Source organism: Rhinoderma darwinii, chromosome 3, assembly GCF_050947455.1.
Source record: "Rhinoderma darwinii isolate aRhiDar2 chromosome 3, aRhiDar2.hap1, whole genome shotgun sequence".
NCBI lineage: Eukaryota > Metazoa > Chordata > Amphibia > Anura > Rhinodermatidae > Rhinoderma > Rhinoderma darwinii.
In genome coordinates, this window is record NC_134689.1 from 71,625,406 (window position 1) to 71,649,978 (window position 24,573).

The following is a 24,573-nucleotide window of genomic DNA, read 5'->3' on the forward strand; positions in this document are numbered from 1 at the left end:
ATTGAAGTCCTCAATCCTGTCTCCTTCCGACTGGAGTTGCCCCCATCTTTTCGAGTACACGACGTGTTTCATGCCTCCCTCCTTAAACGCTGCTCCCCGTCCTTGGCTCCCTCGAGGAAACCTCCTGTCCCCGTTCTCATCCCTGAGGGGGTAGAATTCGAGGTGGCCAAGATTGTGGACAGCAAGATGGTCCAAGGCTCCCTCCAGTACCTGGTCCATTGGAGAGGATACGGGCCTGAGGAGAGGACTTGGGTACCCGTCCGGGATGTTCACGCTGGGGTATTGGTCAGGAAGTTCCACCTTAGTTTCCCCAATAAACCAGGTCCACCTAGAAAGGGTCCGGTGGCCCCTCATAAAAGGGGGGGTACTGTTAAGGATCTGCCAGGCACAGCTTCTGTGTCAACGCCCATAGGTAATCAGTCTGCACCTGCTTCTATGTCTGTGAGACTGACTCCATCTTCCACCACTCAGGGTGGCAGGCTTAGGAGTGGGAGAGCCTATCACAGCCTGGCCAGACGGAGTTAGCTCCCGCCCTCTGTCTATTTATACCTGCATTTCCTGTTCCTCCTTGCTTGTGATTCTTCTCGTTTGGTTTCCTGGCCCTGCTGCAGCTTCTTGAACTATTTGTCCCTGCTTCATGCTGGCCCTGCCTTACTGACTACTCTCCTGCTCTGCGTTTGGTACCTCGCACACTCCTGATTTGACTCGGCTTGTTCACTACTCTCCTGCTCTGCGTTTGGTATCTCGTACACTCCTGATTTGACTCGGCTCGTTCACCACTCTTGTTGCTCACGGTGTTGCTGTGGGCAACTGCCCCATTTCCCTTAGCTTCTTTGTACCCTTGTCTGTTTGTCTGTCGTGCACTTATTGAGCGTAGGGACCGTCGCCCAGTTGTACCCCGTCGCCTAGGGCGGGTCGTTGCAAGTAGGCAGGGACTGAGTGGCGGGTAGATTAGGGCTCACTTGTCTGTCTCCCTACCCCCATCATTACAATTTTAGTCTCATCTGACCACAGCACCTTCTCCCAATCACTCTCAGAATCATCCAGATGTTCATTTGCAAACATCAGACGGGCCTGTACATGTGCCTTCTTGAGCAGGGGGACCTTGCGGGCACTGCAGGATTTTAATCCATTACGGCGTAATGTGTTACCAATGGTTTTCTTGGTGACTGTGGTCCCAGCTGCCTTGAGATCATTAACAAGTTCCCCCCGTGTAGTTTTCGGCTGAGCTCTCACCTTCCTCAGGATCAAGGATACCCCACGAGGTGAGATTTTGCATGGAGCCCCAGATTGATGTAGATTGACAGTCATTTTGTATGTCTTCCATTTTCTTACTATTGCACCAACAGTTGTCTCCTTCTCACCCAGCGTCTTACTTATGCTTTTGTAGCCCATTCCAGCCTTGTGCAGGTCTATGATCTTGTCCCTGACATCCTTAGAAAGCTCTTTGGTCTTGCCCATGTTGTAGAGGTTAGAGTCAGACTGATTAATTGAGTCTGTGGACAGGAGTCTTTTATACAGGTGACCATTTAAGACAACTGTCTTTAATGCAGGCACCATGTTGACTTGGAGCGTGTAACTGGTCTGGAGGAGGCTGAACTCTTAATGGTTGGTAGGGGATCAAATACTTATTTCTCTGTGCACAATGCAAATAAATATATATAATTTTGACAATGTGATTTTCTTTTTTTTTTTTTTTATATAATCTATCTCTCACTGGTAAAATTAACCTAGCCTAAAAATTCTAGACTGTTCATGTCTTTGACAGTGGGCAAACTTACAAAATCAGCAAGGGATTAAATACTTATTTCCTTCACTGTATATATATATATATATATATAAATAAACTTTACAGGGCTCTCTCTAAACACATAGACTCACTAGGTGGATTTGCCCCTGGCTATCTGCAACTAAAAAAAGCTACTGCCTTTCTGCCTCACTGAGCCATGAATTAAATTAGCCTGCCTCCTCATGGAAGGTGGTAAAATGGACACTAACTTTTCAAATAACTTATGCTAGGGGAAGAGGGAGCAGGAAGTGGGAGGAGAGACTGCCCCTAGAAGTCCATGCAGAGGGGAGGGGAGCAGAAGGGGGGAGCAGAGTGAGAGAGACACAGACGTTGCTGCCCATAGAAGTCTATAGAGGGGAGGGGGAGCAGAGGGAGAGAGACACAGACATGCTGCCAATTGAAGTCTATGGAGAGGGCATGGGGGAGCAGGCGCACATAAAGGAGACACAGGCTGCTGGTAAGATTGATATGCCGCCCTAGTGCTGGATTCTCAGCTACCCTGCTTATTACTGCTGTATAATCCTCTCCATGCTGCTATATATATATATATATATATATATATATATATATATATATAGATTGTGTGATAAAAAGAAATAGGGGAGGAGATTCTCCTCTTCTATGTGTTCAATGTATGGCAGACATGATAATAGTTAGGCCCTGCCCACTTGCACAGAGAAAAATGAGAATTAGAGATAGCGCCTGTAGTTGGGAAAACTGCTAAAATAATGCAAAATACAAGTCATATAATGGCCAGAAATAGTGTTATTCCTAATGTACACACACATGAAAGCTTATTCTGAAAAGTCACCTGAAAAGTCAGGTTAGCTTTAAGTTTCATGATTAACTCTCAAAGCAGTGTTACACGCTTTACCGACCTGCATGCATTGCATTGGTGAAACACAAGGATGTTATTTGAGCTGCACAGGAATTAGGGACTGCTGTTGGCTCTGCTATACCAGCCTTCATTGGGCATGCCTGCACTCCCTACAATACCCGGATTCAGCAAAAACACAGAGTGAACAATGTGAGCAAGATACAGCACCAAACCAGGGCTGAGCACTCCCCCCCCTCCCCACACTAGTTCTGAAAACCATCTGAGACAGCTATGCAGGAATTTACAAAGATGCCTCTCACAGGCTATGTCCAACCCAGCTGACAGGGAGCCTTTCTCTGAAGTATGCATTACCGGAGGTGACTTTCCCTTTATGCCAACAAAGGTTGGGTCTCCCAGTGGGGGGAAAGTGGTTTACCATCCCAGCACTGGCCCCAACCAGACACTGCGTCTGCCATTGCAACACAGCTTTATTCATGTAGGTCAAAAAAACTCAAATTTAGATATGATCGTAAAAAACGAGATGATGTTCTTATTCCTAAGATAAGATGACTAAGTATAACTACCAAGATCCATGTATACCTAAACTAGTTTGATCCACAGAATCTGTGTAAAAAAAATATTTTCTTACAGTTTATTGCATGGTTGGTCACATTTGCCCAGTAAGCTTTGTGTTGCCTTCCTCTTCAAACAGAGTTTGTACTTGGATTTGAAACTGCTACCTGCTTCGGAACAGCCTAGAGTAATGTTACCATGAATGTTACTATTCTGACTGAAAATTTTGACTATTTTGACAATGCAGACAACATAGACATGATTCTGAGGCCCTGCATTACTACACTATGTCATTGTGTCCTTGTTAGTTTTGCAATCTTAAAAATGCAATAGTCTGATGTATATTAGCATCATGCCAACTTGCATACTATTAGATTTTTTCAATTTGAGTTATGGATTTTGGCTGCTTCCTGGCGAGCTTTCAACTGCATTAGGACAGTCCATCTAAAAGTGTTGTGATGGACAAAGACAGTGCAAAGTGCCCTTTAGTTTATAGAATGGAAGAATTGTATAAAATGCCATTTACTAAATAACAAAAACAACGGTATAACTGGTTTATCCTACATATAAAAATATTCTTCTTCTGTATCTGGATATTCTTTTTTTTGTATTGCAACATATTTATTGCAACATATTTTCTTTTTTTGGAACACTAAATTTTTTTTAATTTTAACTGTATTTCATTTCTTTTAGGGGACTTGAACCAGCAATTCTTGGATCGCTGAAATGATACATGTTATGATCGCTTATATGATACATGGTTATATAATTGCTTACATCGTGTTTCCTGACATGATCACTTATATCATGCTTCTTAGGCCTGATTTACACGAGCGTGTGCGTTTTGCGCACGCAAAAAACGCAGCGTTTTGCGTGCGCAAAATGCACTTAACAGCTGCGTGTGTCATCAGTGTATGATGCGCGGCTGCGTGATTTTCGCGCAGCCGCCATCATTATGACACTCCGTTTGGATGTTTGTAAACAGAAAAGCATGTGGTGCTTTTCTGTTTACATTCAGAGTTTGACAGCTGATGCGCGAATGACGCAGTTCACACGGAAGTGCTTCCGTGCGACCTGCGTGGTTTTCACGCACCCATTGACTTCAATGGGTGCGTGATGCGCGAAATACGCGGAGATATTGAACGTGTCGCGCTTTTTACGCAGCGGACAAACGCTGCGCCAAAAGCACGGACTGTCTGTACTGGCCCATAGACTTCTATTGGTCCATGAGTGCCACGTGAAAACCACGCAGCCTGCACGAACGCAGTTCACGTTCGTGTCAATCCGCCCTTACAGTGTACTCCATAGGAGTACAAATATGGCAGACCTGGGGGCCCCAGGCTGCCGTGACGATATTCGACACTCCGCGATCACGTCGCAAAGGGCCGATGGAACGTTGGAGGGGGCCTCACCCTCATTCTATTGCTTTAGATGTCGCTGTCTCGATTGACCACAGCATCTAAGAGGTTAAACGGCGGAATCAAAGTGATCTTTGATTCTACCCGTTGCAGTGAAGTGTCGGCTGAATTACACAGCCGTCATCCGCTTGGTATGGAGCGAGCTCATCCCGCTCCAAACTTCCCCTTAATGGCTGCCATGTACTGTATGTCAAAGACACGTAGGACCCGCTGTCACTGAACTTGTCAGTGCCGAACGTTAGTAAATGTCTAGGTCATGGAGATCACGATGTGCTGAGTACATCAATGGAGAGAAGTGTATGATGCTGATTGGTCACTGATTGGTCAGCGTCATACACTTCTCTTTACAATGCCCACTTGGTCAAAAGGTAAAAAACACGCCCAGTTGTCTATTAAGAAAGTCATTAGCATAAATGCAAAATAGGTCATAACTTGATTGTTTTTCAAAATAAAAAAACACTGCTGTTATCTACATTACAGCGCTGATCACATTATGTAGGGGATAGGGCACTTATAATGTGGTGACAGAGCCTCTTTAAGCTTGGAATCGGACGTAAAGGAGTCAGACTGAGGAAGCTCAGTAGGAGCTTGATGTACCATGGTTAAGGAAGGAGAGGCAAACACCAGCAGTTGTGATATCCTGGAGAGCCTCTTTAATTTCCCGCTGGCACGCTTCTTGCTGGACTACTTGTTCGTAGCTTGTAGACATCAATGAGAAGGTCCATGGCCTAGTAATACTGTTACGTGTCACATACCGGTTAATGGACTCACGAAGGTGTGATGCAGTTGATGCCTGCTAGTCTGTGGTACGAAGTTTAAGGGATCCCCCAGTATTCACCCTTTAACCTCCGTATGTAGATGTGGACTTCGCTGCAGGTAGATCCATAGAATAGTCTGTGATTGATGGTGCTGCAGATACAATTGCAGGTCGGAAACTAAGCCGAGTGTCATCACCAGAAAGCAGAATAGGTACCTGGTTGATAATCCAGACGACAAGTCAGGAGTATAGTCAGGAACAAGGCCAAGGTCAGGATCCGAGAGAAAAACTACAGGTACCAGTCAGACATAGCAAAGATAATAGACATAGACAAGGTCAGGAACAAGATCAAGAAAAGTAGACAACAGAAACAATTGTTTAGGAGCCAGGAAAGGATTGTGTCTTAAAGGGTAACTAAACTTTCAAAAAAACTTCCGACATGTCATAGCGGCTTGCCAGAAGTTTTGATGGGTGGGGCTACGAGCACTGAGATCACAACCGATCGCTAAAATTAAGTGGCAGAAGTACTCGGGTGTGTGCTAGTGGTTTCTGATCGCTTTTCTCGGAAAGCTGAGCAGTTGGTGTACAGGCTCATAGATTTTTCTTTCACATTTTTTCACCTGAGCGCTTCTGCTCTTTCGTTTTAGCGTTCGGTGGGGATCTCAGTGCTCAGACCCCAAGCGATCAAAACTTTTGACATGTCATTATGACATGTCAGAATTTTTTTGAAGGTTTAGTTACCCTCTAATTACCAGGTAATAAGTGTTAGATCTAACTGGGTTTAAATAGCAGCTCTGCCTCATTATATATACTCATAGTAACAGAGCTCAGTATCAGGGAGAACAAACCATTGTGTTGTTCAACAAAAGGCTCTTTGTACTAAATTAGGCAAACAACAATAAAAAGAAAGCTCATATGGTATGGTGGTACGACAAAAATACTAGAGCGGTTGGCCTTTTTTGTCACCCTCATTCTTTATACCATATTTTGACAAGAAGATAATCTCACAACAGCTGAACAGTTACAGGTTGCAGACCATTGATGTAATTGTATAACTCATGCATTCCTATTGAAGGTTTCTTACATTGGCACACTGAGACTATTATAATGAGCAAGATCTTACCTTTGTAGTGATTAGCAGCGATTATGTATAAGTCAGACACATGGCCGATTCTGCTGCCTGATTCGAAAATTTAAATGGTGCCCCCCAGGTCTTGATTGACATCCCCCTGGCTGTTCTACATCACTATCAGCCTCTCCAACTCTTGCTGATGCGACTTTGCCTTGTACTCTCCCGGCATGTGCGGTGCAATGATGAAGCTGGGCAGAGTACACCTTGCTGCATGGTACGTGCCCAAGTAGTATAAGGCAATGGCGCATCCGAGAAAGTTGGAGGAAACTGGTAGTGCTGTATAACAGTCAGGGGGATGTCACTCAAACATGGAAAGGTGGGTTTGGAGGCAGGACTATGTGACTCTTCAGGATAGCGGCACCGCCCCATGACACTTTAATGAGTAATTAGCATATAGAGTGTGTCGTTTTAAAAGTTGATTTTATAGATTTTGCTGCATTTGAAAAAAACACATAGAAGAATGTTTGGAAATATTGTCAGTTTCATGTATTACTGCATGGTGGAAGTTCAAGGGGTTAAAACTGCCTGACAATTTCCCATTAAATATACAATAATTTGAAAACAAATCGATGTGCCCGCAGTTTTGTTATTATAAATATATCCTATATAATTACAGCACCAAAACCAAGCTCTAAAATATATACAGCATCAGAACCAAGCACATACATATATACAGCTCCAGAACCAAGCTCATACATATGTACAGTACCACAACTAAACTTCGTACATAAATACAGCAACAGCACCAAGCACAGTCTCACACCTGTGGGGTATGTGGACCCACTAGGCCGCTCCACCGTAGCGGAGAAGCAGCTGGCCAAACAACAGTCAACAACAGTCTCTCGGATAAGAGTACCTGGGGAGATGATCTGGCAGATACTCGAAGTAGCAGATACGTGGCACAAATGATGCTTGGCAGATGACACCAGACGTGGCAGACGACACTAGATGTGGCAGATGACACCAGACGTGGCAGATGACACCATACGTGGCAGATGATACCAGACGTGGCAGATGACACCAGACGTGGCAGATGAGGCACACACGACTCTAAAACAGGATTAGGCTCAGGAACAAACACAGCAACAGGATACAGGATATGGGAAGCAGGATACGGGAACACTCGGAGCAGGATATAACTAAGAGACCATCTGCATAGACGAACACAGGAGTACAAACAACGCTCAGGCAAAGAGAGGAAGGGCAGAGCCCTTTTCAAAGTCCAGGGTTTACTAATAGCAAAATAGCCTATTAGGGAACTACCAAAATGGAGTTCCTCGATTAGGAATCTTATCTATTAAGTAGAGTGGAGAGTGGCTATAAAGAATATCTCTGACTCTAGAGATTACACAGACAGCCTAATGTTTTAAATTTGAACAGTGTAATGCTTTATTTCCCTTGCGTTGGGGCTGCCAGGTTCAACCACAGATAACAAGTGATATGGGGGGTGCCAGCAGTGGAACATCCTGTAATCAGTTTATTGTTAGGCCTCATGACCACTTCCATTTTTTCCTTCCGGGTGCTAGCCATTTTTTTGATGGCTAGCACCCTGACCCATTCATTTCAATGGGGCCATGCACACTTCAGTTCTTTTGGGGGTCCCGTTGTTCCATTCCGATAAAAGTATAGCATGTCCTACTTTGGTCTGAGATTCCGTGACCGTGGGGGCCATACAAGTCAATGGGTCCATCAAAAAACTGAAGGCACACGGAAGGCATCCGTGTGCCGTCCGTCTGTGACGGAGCCGTTGCCTAGCAACCGCTGGGCGGGCAGAAGTACACGTAGACAGAGATATTGCGCTGCACTAATTGGCGGACCCTTCTCTATCCAGCATTGATAGAGAGAAGAGGCTGCTGGTCAGTGCTGGATAGAGAGAAGGGGCAGCCCCTTCTTTCTATCCAGCACTGATCGCCAGCTTCTTCTCTCTATCCAGCTCGGATCGGCAGCCTCTTCTCTCTATCAGTGCTGGATAAAGAGAAGAGGCTGGCGATCAGTGCTGGATAGAGAGGAGGGGCAACCCTTTCGGGCAGAGTTTCCACAGCGGAATGCAGCGATAGAAAAAGAAGTTGATACGTACCCGTTGTCTTGGTGACGCGTCCCTCTTTTAAAATCCAGTCCGACCTCCCTGGATGATCTGGCAGTCCATGTGACCGCTGAAGCCTGTGATTGGCTGCAGCGGTTACCTGCGATGAAACGTTATCCCAGGAGGCCAGACTGGAGGAAGAAGCAGGGAGTATAAACTTTTTTTTTTTTGAAGGAAACATTAGAAATCTATATTGTAAGCGCCGCGCATGGTACTCACTGTCCAGCGGTAGTCACTGTCCTGGGTGCTGAAAGAGTTACTGCCGATCAGTCCATCCCCTTCTCTCTATCCAGCACTGATCATCAGCCTCTTCTCTCTATACAGCGCTAATCAGCAGCCTCTTCTCTCTATCCAGCACTGATCGTAACTCTTTCAGCACCCTGGACATTGACTACCGCTGGACAGTGAGTACCATGCGCGGCGCTCACAATATAGATTTCTAATCTTTCAGGACACTGTCGCTGTCCATGCTGTGTACCGCTACTCACAATGAAACGCTGTGCCCGCACTGATATCGGGTGCATAGTGTGAATGGGAATTAGTTTCCTCTCGGAACACACGGGAACCACACTGATACAATCACGGACACACGGTGAAAACCGTGATGGAAGTGTGCATGAGGCATTAGGCTGGGGTAACATTGTACAATTGGTTGCATTCTTGAAATGCTGGAAAGAAATGCATTTTTATAAAAAGTTTCAGCTGTCATCTGGTTTCCAATTTACTAGTCATAGGCTTACAGCTAAAACAGTTTGTAAAACGCATGGGTAATTAATAAACGCTTGTGTGTTTCAGATGCGTTTTTCTTTCCAGCATTTAAAAAACTAACCCGATCCGAATCCCAAAGGGGAATAAAAATAGATTGTCCAGAGTGCACAAACCCTTTAAATGTTTCTAGGTCTGACAACCCGCAGATAAATGTACATACTGTACATATTTAACCCCTTAATACCGAAGGTATTTTAAACCTTAATGACCGAGCAATTTTTTATGCTTTTCCATCGTCGCATTCAAAGAGCTATAACGTTTTTGTTTTTCCGTCAAGTTTTTTGCGGTACAAGTTGTATTTTTGTATAGCATGATTTTGGGGTACATATAATTTATTGATTAACTTTTTATTAACTTTTTTAGTAGGTTAATGGAAAAATAAACCAGAAATTTCTCCATTCTCTTTTGCGTCTTAATTTTACCCCGTTTACCGTGTGGTATAAATAACATAATAACTTTATTCAGCGGGTCTATACAATTGCGGCGATACCAAATTTATATGTTGTTTATCTTTTCCTAGTTTTACACATTAAAAACAATTTTTTTTTTTAAATTATTTGTTTTGTATCTCCATATTTTAAGAGCCATAACGTTTAAATGTTTCCACCGATGTAGCTGTATGAGGTTTTTTTTTGGTGAGACGACTTGTAGTTTTTTGTGGTACCATTTTAAAGTAAATGCGACTTTTTGATCACCTATTTATCACATTTTTTTAAAGGTAGGATGAACAGAAAACAGCAATTCTGGCATTGTTTTTTATTTTATTCTTTACAGCGTTCACTGTGTGGGTTAAATAATGTAATCATTTTATAGTTGGATTTGTTACAGATGCGGCGATACTAAATATGAAAAGTAGCAAAGTATTTTGTAAGGGAATAAGTGGGTTTTCAATATTTTTTTTACTTGGGACTTTTATTTATTTATTTCAAACTTTATTTAACTTTTTTTAGTCCCACTAGGGCACTTTACTGTGCAATCGTTTGAACACTTTTATAATACACTGCAATACTTCTGTATTGCCTAACAGGCAATCACTAAAGACAGACCAGGAGGCCTTTGTTAAGCCCCCAGACTGCCATAGAAACCATTGGCACCTCGCGATGCACGTGGGATGCCAGTGGGGTGAGAGAGGGAGCTCCCTCCCTTTGAAGCCACTCAGATGCGGCGCTCGCTATAGAGTGCCATATCTGAGGGGTTAAATATGACCACTGCTAGTGGTCTCCGATCGTTGCCCAAAAGCTCAGGGCTGTTAGCAACAGCACGGGCTTCAGGAGCACCCCGTACAATGCGGGAAAAGTTCTTCTGAAGTGCCGACGTGAAAAGGCAGCACTTCAGAAGAACTACCCTAAACGGCCGATACGCCGGTCATTAAGGGGTTAAAGTTTTACTTTACTAGACTATATTAAAAGCACAATATTTACATTATAATCTTAGATATACTTTTTTTATTTGGGCAGATATTTGGCTTACTAACTTTTCATGATTTTTTTTATTTTAATAAAAATATTTTCTATGGGTTTGCATTCCAATGCCCAGGTAACTGACTTCAGCGTACAAAATCTTTCATCTGATTCTTACAGAGCAACAGGAATTTTTTTTTATTTGTTACAGCTGAGTAAATTCCAGACAAGTGTTGGTCCATTTTAACACATTCTCTTGCAGCAATTTACTGGGAAGGGTGAAGAGCTGTAAATTGAAGTAAAAAAGAAAATAAGCCAACCTACTGTATGTCTGAATTTCAGAATTTGTTGTGCGTGGAGAACCTTGATGAAGATCATACAGTTCACGCAGCTGCCTAATTGGCGAGTCAAGTCATTTTTGGGGTATATTCTCCTAATACACAATAGCTCAAGCTGGTAATTTAAACGTCAATAGTAGTAATAGTTCACTTTATATAACATCAGAACAATTATATACAGTACTTTGCAACAGTTTTAGGCAGTTGTGGAATAAAATGCTACAAAGTAAGAATGCTAAGAAAGTAAGAAAGTGAATGAACAGAAGAAAAATCTAAATCAAATCATTATTTAGTGTGACCACCCTTTGCATTCAAAACAACATCAATTATTGTAGGTGCACTTGCACACAGTTTTCTTTAAGGAACTCGCCTGGGAGATTGTTCCAAACATCTTGGAGAACTAACCACAAATCTGTGGATGTTGGCTTCCTCAAAGACTCTTCATGTAATCCCAGACAGACTCGATGATGTTGAGATCAGGGCTCTGTAGGGGCCATATCATCACTACCAGGGTTCCTTGTTATTCTTATACAAAAGGCTTAAAACTGGGTTAAGAACAGCCAAACCCTGCTACAAAGGTGGGGTTGTGGAAGACAGTTTCATGTCACAGATCCACCATGGCAAGACTGGGCACAGCAATAAGACAGAAGGTAGTTATACTTCATCAGCAGTAGGGTTGTCACGATACCAGAATTTGGACTTCGATACCGATACTTTGTGTAGTATTGTGATTTTCGATACCAAAACGATACTTTAACAACATTAATAAAAAAAAATTCTTCCATTTTCTGATATGAGGCACGTGGGGTGATGAATTTTGAATGTGCCCCACATTAATTGTAATTAACCTCATCATGTTTCTCAGTCATAATTGACAACACTGGGTTAATGTGTAAGGTAGATGATGGGGTTAATTACTATTAATGTGAGGCACATGAAGGTTAAATTCATCACACCTCGTGCCTTACATTAATAAGTGAAAGAAAGATGATTTTAGTTTATTTATTTTTGTAGCGTACACATCATAAATGACGCAACAAATTTGTTGTGCAAGTATTTACGGCTGCGCCAATACCGAATATGTGTATATTTTACGTATTGAAACTTATTTTAATGTTTATTGTAAAAAATGTGTGTATTTTTTTTATTTAACATTACTTTGTTTTTACTTTTTATTTTTAAACTTTAATGTACTGGCATGTATTAGTGAGGCCTCATCTAGAATATGCAGTCCAGTTCTGGGCTCCAGTTCATAGAAAGGATGCCCTGGAGTTGGAAAAAATACAAAGAAGAGCAACGAAGCTAATAAGGGGCATGGAGAATCTAAGTTATGAGGAAAGATTAAAAGAACTAAACCTATTTAGCATTGAGAAAAGACGACTAAGGGGGGACATGATTAACTTACATAAATATATGAATGGCACATACAAAAAATATGGTGAAATCCTGTTCCATGTAAAACCCCCTCAAAAAACAAGGGGGCACGTCTGGAGAAAAAAAGGTTCAACCTGCAGAGGCGACAAGGCTTCTTTACTGTGAGAACTGTGAATCTATGGAATAGCCTACCGCAGGAGCTGGTCGCAGCAGGGACAGTAGATGGCTTTAAAAAAGGCTTAGATAATTTCCTAGAACAAAAAAATATTAACTGCTATGTGTAGAAATTTTTTACTTCCCCTTTCCCATCCCTTGGTTGAACTTGATGGACATGTGTCTTTTTTCAACCGTACAAACTATGTAACTATGTAACTATGTATCAATATACTGATAGTACACAGGCAGTTGTTAGGCCATACCTAAGTATGCCCTAACAACAGGAAATATGGTAAGACAGCCCTGGTGTCCTTCAATGGATCCTGGGCTGTCTGCCCATATATGGTATGTCCCTCAAGACTCCCTGTGACACGATCCAAGGGGCAACATCCCATCTCATTTTCCCCATGAACGCTGCGATCTGCTTTGATCGAAGCGTCCAAGGGAATAGCGGCGGAGATGAGAGATTTCTCTCATCTCTGCCGTTAGAGCCGGGCTGCGGTTGTGTAATACAGTCATTGTCCCACTCCTGACAACAAGTGCGCACGCGATCAGCATGAGGTGATGCGAGCGCTGCTGCACTAACAAGTGGCAGGCACTGAAGCTGGAACATGGGGGTGTTTTGCAGAGTGCCTGCTCATTAGTGCAGTGATGGTCGCATCACCTCATGCTGACGGCGCAAACTTGTCAGGACACAGGAGCCGGGCAATGACTATTACACAGCCACAGCCCCGCTCTCATACATTCATGTGTTACAATACTGAGCTGTGCGGTCGCACAGCTTAGTATCAAAATACAGTAAATAACGGTATTGAAGCGTTTGAGGATGCACGGCATCAAAATGGTATAGAAGTTTTGATGCATCGTGCATCGCTAATAAGCAGGGTATCTCCCAGGCAAAGATTTCAAAGCAGACTGGGGTTTCAAGATGTGCTGTTCAAGCTCCCTTGAAGAAGCACAAAGAAACGGGCAACCTTGGGGACCATAGATGCAGTGGTCGGACAATGAAACTGAGTGCAGCAGATCTAAGACACATCATGCTTACTTCCCTTCTAAATCAGAAGATGTCTCGTAGTGCCATCAGCTGAGAACTAGCAGAAACCAGTGGGACCCAGGTACAACAATCTACTGTTCCGAGAAGTCTGGTCAGAAGTGGTCTTCATAAAAAGCCACACCTTTGACGTATTAACAAGACAAAGCGACTCAACTATGCACGAAGACATAGAAACTGGGGAGCATAAAAATGGTATTAGGTGCTCTGGACTGTTGAGTCAAAAAAGTATTAGATTGTTTGTTCGCCGAAGGGCTGGAGAACAGCACAATAATGAGTATCTGCAGGCAACAGTGAAGCATGCTGGAGGTTCCTTACAAGTTTGGTGCTGCATTTCAGCAAATGGCGTTGGTGATTTGGTCAGGATTAAATGTGTCCTCAATGCTGAGAAATAAAGACAGATACTTATCCATCATGCAATACCATCAGGGAGGCATCTAGCTCCAAATTTATTCTGCAGCAGGACAATGACACCAATTATACAGCCAAAGTTTTTAAGAACTATCTTCAGCGTAAAGAAGAACAAGGAGCCCTGGAAGTGATGATATGGTAGACACAGATCTCAGCATCATTGAGTCTATCTGAGATTACATGAAGAGAATGAAGAATTTGAGGAAGACTGCATCCACAGAAGATCTATGGTTAGTTCTCCAAGATGTTTGGAAACAACCTCCTTGCCGAGTTCTTTCAGAAACTGTGGCAAATGGTGGTCACCCTTTATTTATTCAGATTTCTCTTCTGTTAATTCACTTTGCATTTTGTTAATTGATACAAAAAAAAACTATTAACACTTCTATTTTGGAAAACATTCTTACTTTGCAGCATTTTTCCACAACTGCCTAAAACTTTACTCTATGTATCCATATATACTACAGTACTACAGTACATGAGGGCTTAAGGCTGTTGAAGACATTTTGGTATTCTATAATCTCAGCTTTCTTCATCCTCCCGTTTCATAGCACTTATTGATTCTTTTGCAGGAACAGTTGCATGAATGTTTAATATTGTTTTCTGCACGGTAGAGGCCGTAACAGAAAGAAAGGAAAGCAATAAATGAACATATACTGTGCAGATTTTTCTGCTGATGGTTTCTGCATTGTCAAGATTTTACGCCAGACATAAAGTCAGGACACGGAAAACTTTTCTTTCTTGTTTAGTTTATTTTAAATGACATGAGAATCCATGAACTGGTTCATTTATCACAGAGGTAAGGAACTCAAAGCAGAAAGAGCTTAGGCCTTAAAAAAGAAAAAAAAACAAACGCATATATTTCATTTTATATCTCACTGTATCTAGGCGCTGCCAAGATTTTTGGCAGTTTATAGAGATTTATGGACACTGAAAGCATTTTTTTACAGTATGAGCCTAACAGCAGTCCTGACTTTACTTTAAGAATTATGACATTATTATATCACTTCCGAATAATGGTTTGTAATTTGATCATGAATCTGTGTTCAGTTCCAGTAGTTTACATATAACTATCACTTCAATCACAGAGCATGAGAGCTTTTGCTATGATTAAAACACATTTACTTCATTCTTTGGTGTTTACAGAAGTCTTCAAAGTATGCAGCTGCAGATAAAACACAGCAAAAAATACATATATAAATATAGGTTGAGAAAATGTATTGACCAAAATGTAGTATATTAGTATATTATAATATGAAGGCTACAATTTTGGGCTAAAGTTAATGCAGGGGCGTAACTTTAGGGGTTGTAACGGCACTGGGGCCTGAGGGGGCCCAAAAACTTTTTCTGCCACATAAGACACTGGCTTTAAAAATGGCATATAGTAGTTGGAGGCTCAGTTACGTATTGTGCATTGCGTCTCAAAAGTCTTAAGTTACACCTTAAGTTAATGCATAGGCAAACACAACAAGCCTAGGACATCACAATTGAAATATTTTTTCACCTTTGATAAAGTTAAACTACTGTACCTGGCCCCTTGCTCACTCCACTTGCCCAATGCAGGTTTGGATGTACCTGTGTATAGTTATATATAAGGGAAACTGGTTGTAGGAATTGTTAAAGGACAATAGAATTCGTATCCGCTTTTGTACTTACGGTATATTATTATAGCATGTTAGCGACACTCAGTTGTACACATAGTGATAGTAACAGGGGCCACATGTATCTGAACTCACATAGCTGTATAATGTAGTTGAATTTTAACTTAACTTAGGCCTGATGCACACGGCCCGCGATTTAGATTTTTTTACGGTCGTGTACATGGGGCCGAGTTGTGTCTCCCATGAGTTCTGAATGTCTGTTACACATACACTGGATATTCCTAAAACCTACTAAACATTTCACAAAAGATACAAAAGCTGATAATTTTATAGTATAAGGCTTCATTCACATCTGCGGTAGGGTTGTGTTCCGACGTTCCATCGGAGCTTTCCGTCGGAACGAGACCCTAACTGACAGGTTTCCGTTTCCATCACCATTGATTTCAATGGTGACGGATCCGGTGCCAATGGTTTTCGTTTGTCTCTGTTGTGCAATTGATTCTGTCAAAACTACACTGTCTTGTGGTGCCAAAACAGTGAAAACCCCAAAATATGACCCTATTTGGGAAACTGCACCCCTCAAGGAATTTATCTAGAGGTATAGTTAGCATTCTGAGCCCACAGGTTTTTTTACTGAATTTATTGGAGTCTGTGAAAATGAAAATCTAAATATTTTTGAAAAAACATAGAAAATTTTAAAAGATTAAGGAGAAAAATCACCCCAACATTTATAAAGCAATTTCTCCAGATTACAGCAATATCCCATATGTGGTAATGAACTGCTGTTTGGACCCACAAAATGGCTCAGAAGGGAAGGAGCGCCATTTGGATTTTGGAGCACAGATTTAGCTGCAAAGGTTTTTGGGTGCCATGTCGCATTTGCAACGCCCTGGAGGGACCAAAACAGTGGAAATCCCCCAAAAGTGACCCCCTCAAGGAATTTATCGAAGGGTAGAGTGAGCATTTTGACCCCACAGTTTTTTTGCTGAAGTTATTTTAATTAGGCCGTTGAAATGAAAATGTAATTTTTTTCTGAAAAAAACAAGGAATAAAAGAGAAAAAGCACCCCAACATTTGTAAAGCAATTTCATCCGATTACTGCAATACCCCTTATATGGTAATAAACTGCTGTTTGTACTAACGGCGGGGCACAAGAGGGAAGGAGCGCCAGTTGGCTTTTGGAGCGCAGATTTTGCTGGATTGCTTTTTCGGCGCCATGTCACATTTGAAGAGCCCCTGAGGTAACAGTACACTGAAAAAAACCCTAAAAATGTACTCCATTTGGGAAACTACACCCCTTGAGGAATTAATCTAGGGGTATAAGTGAGCATTTTGACCCCACAAGGTTTTTTTATGAATTGATTAGAATTGGGCAGCGAAATTAAAACATTTCTTTTTTTCCAATATGATGTAGTTTTGGCTCAAATTATTTCATTTCCATGAGTATTAACCGTTTAGTGACCAGCCTATTTTAGGCCTTAATGACCAAGCTATTCTTTAAGTTTTTCCATCGTCGCATACAAAGCGCTATAACTCTTTTATTTTTGCGTTGACACAGCTGTATAAGGTCTTGTTTTTTGCGGGACAAGTTGTATTTTTTTATTAGCACCATTTTGGTCTACATTTAATTTATTGATTAACTAATTTTTTGGGGGGGGAATAGCAAAGAACCAAAATAAATTTTGGCACTCTTTTTTTGTGTCCTAAATTTACGCCGTTTACCGTGTGGTATAAATAGCACAATAACTTTATTCAGCGGGTTGTAATGATTGCAATGATACCAAATTTATATAGATTTTCTATGTTTTACTACTTTTACGCAGTAAAAACTCTTTTTTTTCAAAATTATTTGTTTTTGTGTCTCCATATTTGAAGAGCCATAGCTTTTTTATTTTTCCGCCGATGCAGTTGTATTAGGACTCTTTTTTTGTGGACTACTTGTAGTTTTTATTGTTACCATTTTGGAGTACATGCAACCTTTTTATCACATTGTTTTTTAAGGCAGGATTCACAGAAAACAACAATTCTTGCATTGTTTTTTATTTATTTTTTTTCCGCCCAGCGGGTTAAATAATGTAATAACTTTAGAGTTGGGTTTGTTACGAACGCGGTGATACCGGATATTTGTAACTTTTTTTTTTTTTATGATAAACCATTTTGTAAGGGGAAAAAGTGGGGTTCTCATTTATTTTTTACTTATTTATTTATTATGAACTTTCTTAAACTTTTTTTTTTACTAGTTCCACTAGGGGACTTCACTATGCGATCATCCGATTGCTTTTATAATACACTGCAATACTACTGTATTGCAGTTTATTACTGCCTGTCTGTGTAAAACGGAAAGTCATTTGCCAGGCCATGCCTCTGGCCTAGCATTAACTAGAGGCAGACCTAGGGGCCCTTGTTAGGCCCCCGGCTGCCATAGAAACCACCGGTACCCTGCGATCTATCAGGGGTTAAATGGATGAGATCGATACTGATATCGATCTCGCCCGTTCGAGCAGGTATGCTCAGGGCCGGCCTTAGGTTGGATGGCACTCTGTGCAGGACTCTCTATTGCCGCCCCCTACACGAACCAAAAATTAACCACATATATAGACACGCACATACCGGAACATATATACTGTACATACATAAAGACATATATTTAGACATGCAGGCACTGTGGGGGTGCCAATTTGCTGCAAACCCCTTAAATGGGGTTGTCATTATAGACCACCGTATTTAAGGGGTTAATCGCAGAGAATGCTGGCGTTGGACCGCTTGCCGGTGACAAGGGAGTGTGAGTTGTCAGGGACAGCCGATCTCCCGGTTCCCAAACACTGCCCGTTAGGACAGTGAGCTCCGGAAACGGTTCAGTAACTGTACGTCCTGGTGTGGGAAGTAACCTCTCGCAAGGACATACAGTTACTGACTCGTGTGGGTAGGGTTTAATTAAGATTTAGCTCCACTTTTTTTACAGATTATTATATAGCTGGACCTTCCAAGGAGTGTGATGTGTTGGTTAATACAGTGCTCAGTATACTTGAGAAACCTAGAATAGACATAAATATCCAAAATTATAATATAGTTGGCACTCTGTCTCAAATGGTGGGGCTAAAAATGTCCTAATACTATAAGTAAGGCCTCATGCACACGACCGTGTTTTTGCGTCCGCAATTCCCCCGCAAATCCACGGGAGAATTGCGGACCCATTCTTTTCTATGGGGCCGTGCACACGACCGTAGTTTTTGCGGTCCGTGCACGGCCCGGGAACCCGGACCGCAGAAAGTACGGACATGTCCTATTATGGTCCGGAGTTGCGGTCCGGGCTCATTGAAAACAATGGCCCGGCCATGTGCATGTGCGGGCGGCTTGCGGCTGACAGTCCGCTGACAGTCCGCAGCCGGCCGACACGAAAATCACGGGCGTGCACACGGCTACGGTCGGGCTACGGTCGTGTGCATGAGGCCTAAATATATTCACACCACACAATCCTCATGCTCAAATATTAGAAATATCATGGATTAAGTTACTACATAACAAAAGGAGGTGTTAAAGGAGTTATGTGTTTTTTGTAAGGGATTGAGTACTGTATAGTTTGTAAGCTCCTGAATTCTGAGTTTTTAACTAACTGACAGTATCATTAATGCAGTATTATTATTATTATTATTATTATTATTATTATTATTATATCTTATTATATTATTATATATTATTATGGTTTTATATTATTATATATTATTATTATTATATATTATATTATTATTAGTATATATATATATATATATATATATATATATATATATATATATATATATATATATAATAACTTAGTCTCTTATTATTTGAGTGCCATAAAGTGCAACCATATTTATTAACTTCTATTGTAATTTATAATAAAACTATATGCAAACATCATTCTTAGAATGTTTCTTCAATTTTAACTTCTTATTAAAATGTTGTTGTACTGTTGGTATTTTTTTTTTAATTTGTATATATAGTTTTTCACAGTACATTGTTTTACAGGCTATATGAAGGCAAAGAGCAAACAGAGTTTGAAGAGTCCATGAGAAAACTTTTCGAATCTATTAATAATCTCATGAAGTGTGAACATAAGACTACAATCTTATTACAGGTCTGTACATATTTTTTTATTTTTTAGGTGAAAATAGCATATGGCCACAGTACATTTATATATTTACTGTATCTGCATAAATAGTGCTTGTGTTACAGCTTTGAAATAATGTTCTGTGTCATGCGGAGGTGCTAAAACTTATTAACTGTCACGATCTCGGGGTAGGTGTAGCCACTAGGCCGCTCCGAGTGGCAGCTGGCTAAACAACAGTCTACTAGTCCTTTTTAATGAATTAGAATATAATCAATATGTTAATTTATTTCAGTAATTCAATTCATAAAGTGAAACTCATATATTATATAGATTCATTACACACAGAGTGATCTATTTCCAGCATTTTCTTTTAATGTTGAAGATTATGGCTAACAGTTAATGAAAACCCAAAATTTAGTGTCTAAGAAAATTAGAATATTATATAAGCCCAATTTAAAAAATGATTTTTAAAACTGAAATGTTGGCCTACTGAAAAGCATGTACAGTATATGCACTCAATACTTGGTCAGGGCTCTATTTGCATGAATTACTGCATCAATGCGGCGTGGCATGGAGGCGATCAGCCTGTGGCACTGCTGAGGTGTTATGGAAGTTCAAAAAAGATATATAAAGTTCAAAAAAAAAAAGTTATGAAAAACTAAAAATAAAATTGATATCGCTGCATCCTTAAAAGTCTGAACTACTGCAATATAACTTATTATAAATTATTTAACTCGCACAGAAAGCAGTAAACTGAAAGCAGTAAGAAAAAAATTAAAAGGCCAATATCGCAGTTTTTTGGTCACCAAAATTTTTCATAAAAAAATTAGCAAAAAGTTGTATGTACTAGAAAATAGTACCAATAAAAAATACAGCTCTTCCCAAAAAATATGCCCTCACACTGATCAATCAACGAAAAAATAAAAAAGTTATTGCTCTGCAATGAGACACATTTTTTTTTTAACAAATAGTTTTTTCTTTGCAAAAGTAGTAAAATATAAAAAAAAACATATACATTTGGTATCACTGTAATCACAGAATAAAGTTAAGTTGTCGTTTTTACTGCACGGTGAAAGCCATAAAAACTAAACCCAAAAAACAATGAAGGAATCACAGTTTTTTCCAATTTTAGCCCGCAAATATTTTTTTTCAGTTTCCCAGTGCATTATATGATACTGGTGCCAATAGAAACTAAAACTCCGCCCATAAAAACAAGCCCTAACACCACTACAAATAAATAATGTCATGGCTCTTGGAAGGCGAGGAAGGAAAAATTAAAATGAAAAAGCAAAACATGGCTCAGTCCTGAAATATCTATATATATATATCTGTCTCTCTCTCTATATATATATATACTCGTCCGTAAAGGCCTGAACTACAAAAGTATTTCATTATTTATCCCGCAAGGTGAACGCCATAAAAGAAAATAATAAACCATACCAAAAAACACAATTTTTTGATTACTTCAATTCCAAAAAATGGAATAAAAAGAGATAAAAAAATTGCATGTACCTAAAAATGGTACTGATGGAAACTACAGTTCGTTACGCAAAAAACTAGTCCTAACACGGCTTCCTTGATGGAAAAATAAAAAAAAGTTCTGGCTCTTAGAATAAGGCAACACAAAAAAGAAATGATTTTTTATAAAAAGTATTTTATTGTGCAAACGCCATAAGACATAAAAAAACTATAAACATCTGGTATCGCCGTAATCGTATCGCCCCGCAGAATAAAGTGAATATGTCATTTATAGCTCACGGTGAACACTGTAAAAAAAAAAAAAGGAATAGAAAACAATAGTAGAATTGCTGTTTTTTAGTCACCACACCTCATAAAAAAATAGAATAAAAACTGATCAAATTAAGGCCCAGATCACAGATTTTGTTTTTGCCGCTGTTTTTTACTCCGAAACCGTTTTGAAATCAGCACTAAAAAATGTCTTGCCGCGGTTGTGCCTTTGACCTCCCATTAAAATCAATGGGAGGCATTATAACAAGATCAGTCTAGTTGGGGAGGTAGAAAATAATTATATCTATGGTCGCCAGCAGTTGGATTATTTCCTACACTCTCCTGGGTTCCTCATGGTTCAGTTATCACGCTGTCGTTGTGTGATGTAGTTGACAGTTGTAGTATTCCCTATGTTGACGCCCAAGTGGCTCATGACGGCGCTTCTCAATTGTCATGCGCAACTCAGGCTTTAGCTGAGGCCTAGTAGAGGACAGCAGGGTTCTCCAGAATGCTCCCATTCAGGGATGTATTACGAAATTTGACAATTGTTTCCTGTATTCTTCACGTCTGTATAGTAGTTTTGAGAACTGGCTTTTGCCAAAAACTGAAGCTATTTGAGTGAGAGCTATTCCCTGGATCCATGTTATTTTTAGTGATATTTTATTCTGTAAACTGCGCAGGTTTTCATTTTTGTTTGACTTGTATGGCTACAAAACTATGCTTGCAAAGAATTGAAAGCAATTGCTGACCCATAACAGTATTCTTGACTACTTCAACATAATACGTCCTTTTCTTCAACCATTTTTTAGAAACTTTTTTGTTATAATCACCGTGTGACATAAGCGAAGGAAATGACAACTGCAGATATGTTATAAGAAAAATGGCTGTAATCTCCAAAACAGAGTGAAATATTGTCCAAGGAAACATATCATTTACTGTCTGAATGATGAAAGGATTTTCTCAACCAAAATGGAGCATTCCAGCTCACTTTATGAAATGTGTTTCTGACTGGTGCAACAGAGATGTATAGACTATAGTACACAATACAATATACTGTACCAAGCATTTCAGTATAATGACTAGTTAATTCTAATGAAGTTGTAGGAAACAGATGGCAGGAAGTAACACATGACTGAAGGATCAGACTAAACAGTATTTTTGTAGTCTGGGGACATATTGTTCTGCATAGGAGCCGTATACCAAAAACGGAAGGGGATTTTTTTTTATCAAGACTATTTCACAGTTGCTTCATTTTTCATTTTAGAAGAATTAATGCATTACAACAAACTTTTGGTTGCAAAGGTGTGCATGCCCTTTAGCTGCTCCTACCGCCACTAGAGGTAGCTTAGGAATTTACTGCAATATATAAATGTATGCGGTAAGCTTATAATCTCACTTTAGTGGTGGCGCAGGCAACCATTTTTTTTTTCTTACTCTATGTCTATGCATGGAATTTGGAGCTTAATAAAATGAAGCTTCAGCTGCTATAAATGTGTATTGTGAAATTAATCAGCACAGAATTTTGGATGTATTTAGATTAAAAAACAAATATATATTCAAGGTAGGACAACTAAAGGTTCGGAAGGAAGGCTCTATGCTTCGTGGGAGCAGAGGCTTCTGCATCACAGAGAAACAAGTTTTATAATTCCTTTCGCTTTTACATCGAGGACATATGTAGACACTAAGACTTTGTTCACATCTGCGTCGGGCTTCCTTTCATGGGTTCCGTAAGACCTTTCCGCCAGCGGAACCCATGAACGAAAACCAAACGGAAACCATAGCTTTCCGTTTGCATTACCATTGATTTCAATGGTAATGTTTCCGTTGCAAATGGTCTCCGTTTGTCTCCATTCCATAAGGTTTCCGTTATTCGGCGGAAACAATAGCACAGTCGACTACGCTATTGATTAAGCCAAAAAACAAACCTTTTGGAACAAACAGGAAACCATTTGAAAGGAAGCATTACCATTGAAATCAATGGTAATGCAAATGGAAAACTATGGTTTCCATTTGGTTTCCGTTCATGGGTTGCCGTGATGGTCAGGTCTAAAGGAACCCATGAAGAAGAAGCCCGACAAAGATGTGAACAAAGCCTAAACCTGGAAATCCCAAAGATCTCTAGCAAAAAAAAAAACATGTTCATGTTTTTATTGTAAACGTATTTCATTTGATGTTTATGGTAAACATCTAAGTCTTCTGCTAGCACTTCCAGCATCTGCATATCTTACTATATACTGTATATCACCACGATCATTGCGTCTATTATTGCTCCTAGTGGCTGGTTATAAGGAATGTAAAGCCAAAATGCTCAAAAGCTCATCTGTCTGTACAATGAGAGGACTGTACACTGGTGATGGAATAAATACACCTGCATTATATTTACATTCTGTGGATTGTGTAATGTGCTTTGTTTAATTCAAGTTTAATTGTCTAAAGTTCTACAATTTAAATTCGTTTTTTTAAATCTTTTAATTATTCGTTTTAATCTTGTGTTTTCTGTAAATGATGATAAAGTTGCATTTAATTTCCAAACATCATGTACTACCATAGTTATCGAAACCTCCTTTTTAGCCTTGGCTTGATTTTGTTATAGGATTTGTCTCAGCATAGACATTTGTGGCATAGCACACTAGTATATGCCACCAATATCTAATTGCCATGGGTCTGAAGTAAGTAACCCCCACGATTGCTAGAACAAATGGCCAGCGGAGCTAGGAAAGCGCCATTCCACTTTGTCTCCTGGCGACTAATTGCTCTGCTTTTTATGGTCGTCCGCATGGTTAACCATTTACTATACCAAGCCAACCTTGTGACTTTCGAAGACAGATGATCAGAGCTGTCATGAGACTAAATGGATCAGTGTTTTCCTAACGCCGCTGCCACTTCCATCTGAGCAGCCCTGGTTACAGTGGTCTGACACTCATCAATCAGACATTGATGGCATATACCACCAATTTCTTTGCTAAAACAATCCCTTTAATGCCAAGCAGTCAGTTTGCAACATTTGGAACGATCATTCATAAAACAGACATAAAAACACATAAAATAAATCAAACTTAAGTATAGAAAATATATAAAAAAATAAAAAAT

At 40.2% G+C, this 24,573-nt stretch overlaps 1 protein-coding gene across 1 annotated transcript in view; it reads left to right on the top strand.

Moving 5' to 3' along the window:
* DOCK2 (dedicator of cytokinesis 2) overlaps positions 1 to 24,573 on the top strand; it is a 963,684-nt gene that overhangs the window by 375,699 nt on the left and 563,412 nt on the right. The window contains exon 23 of the mRNA XM_075859372.1: positions 19,674 to 19,782. Coding sequence (XP_075715487.1) covers positions 19,674 to 19,782 — 109 coding nt within the window. The remainder of the gene's footprint in view (positions 1 to 19,673; positions 19,783 to 24,573) is intronic.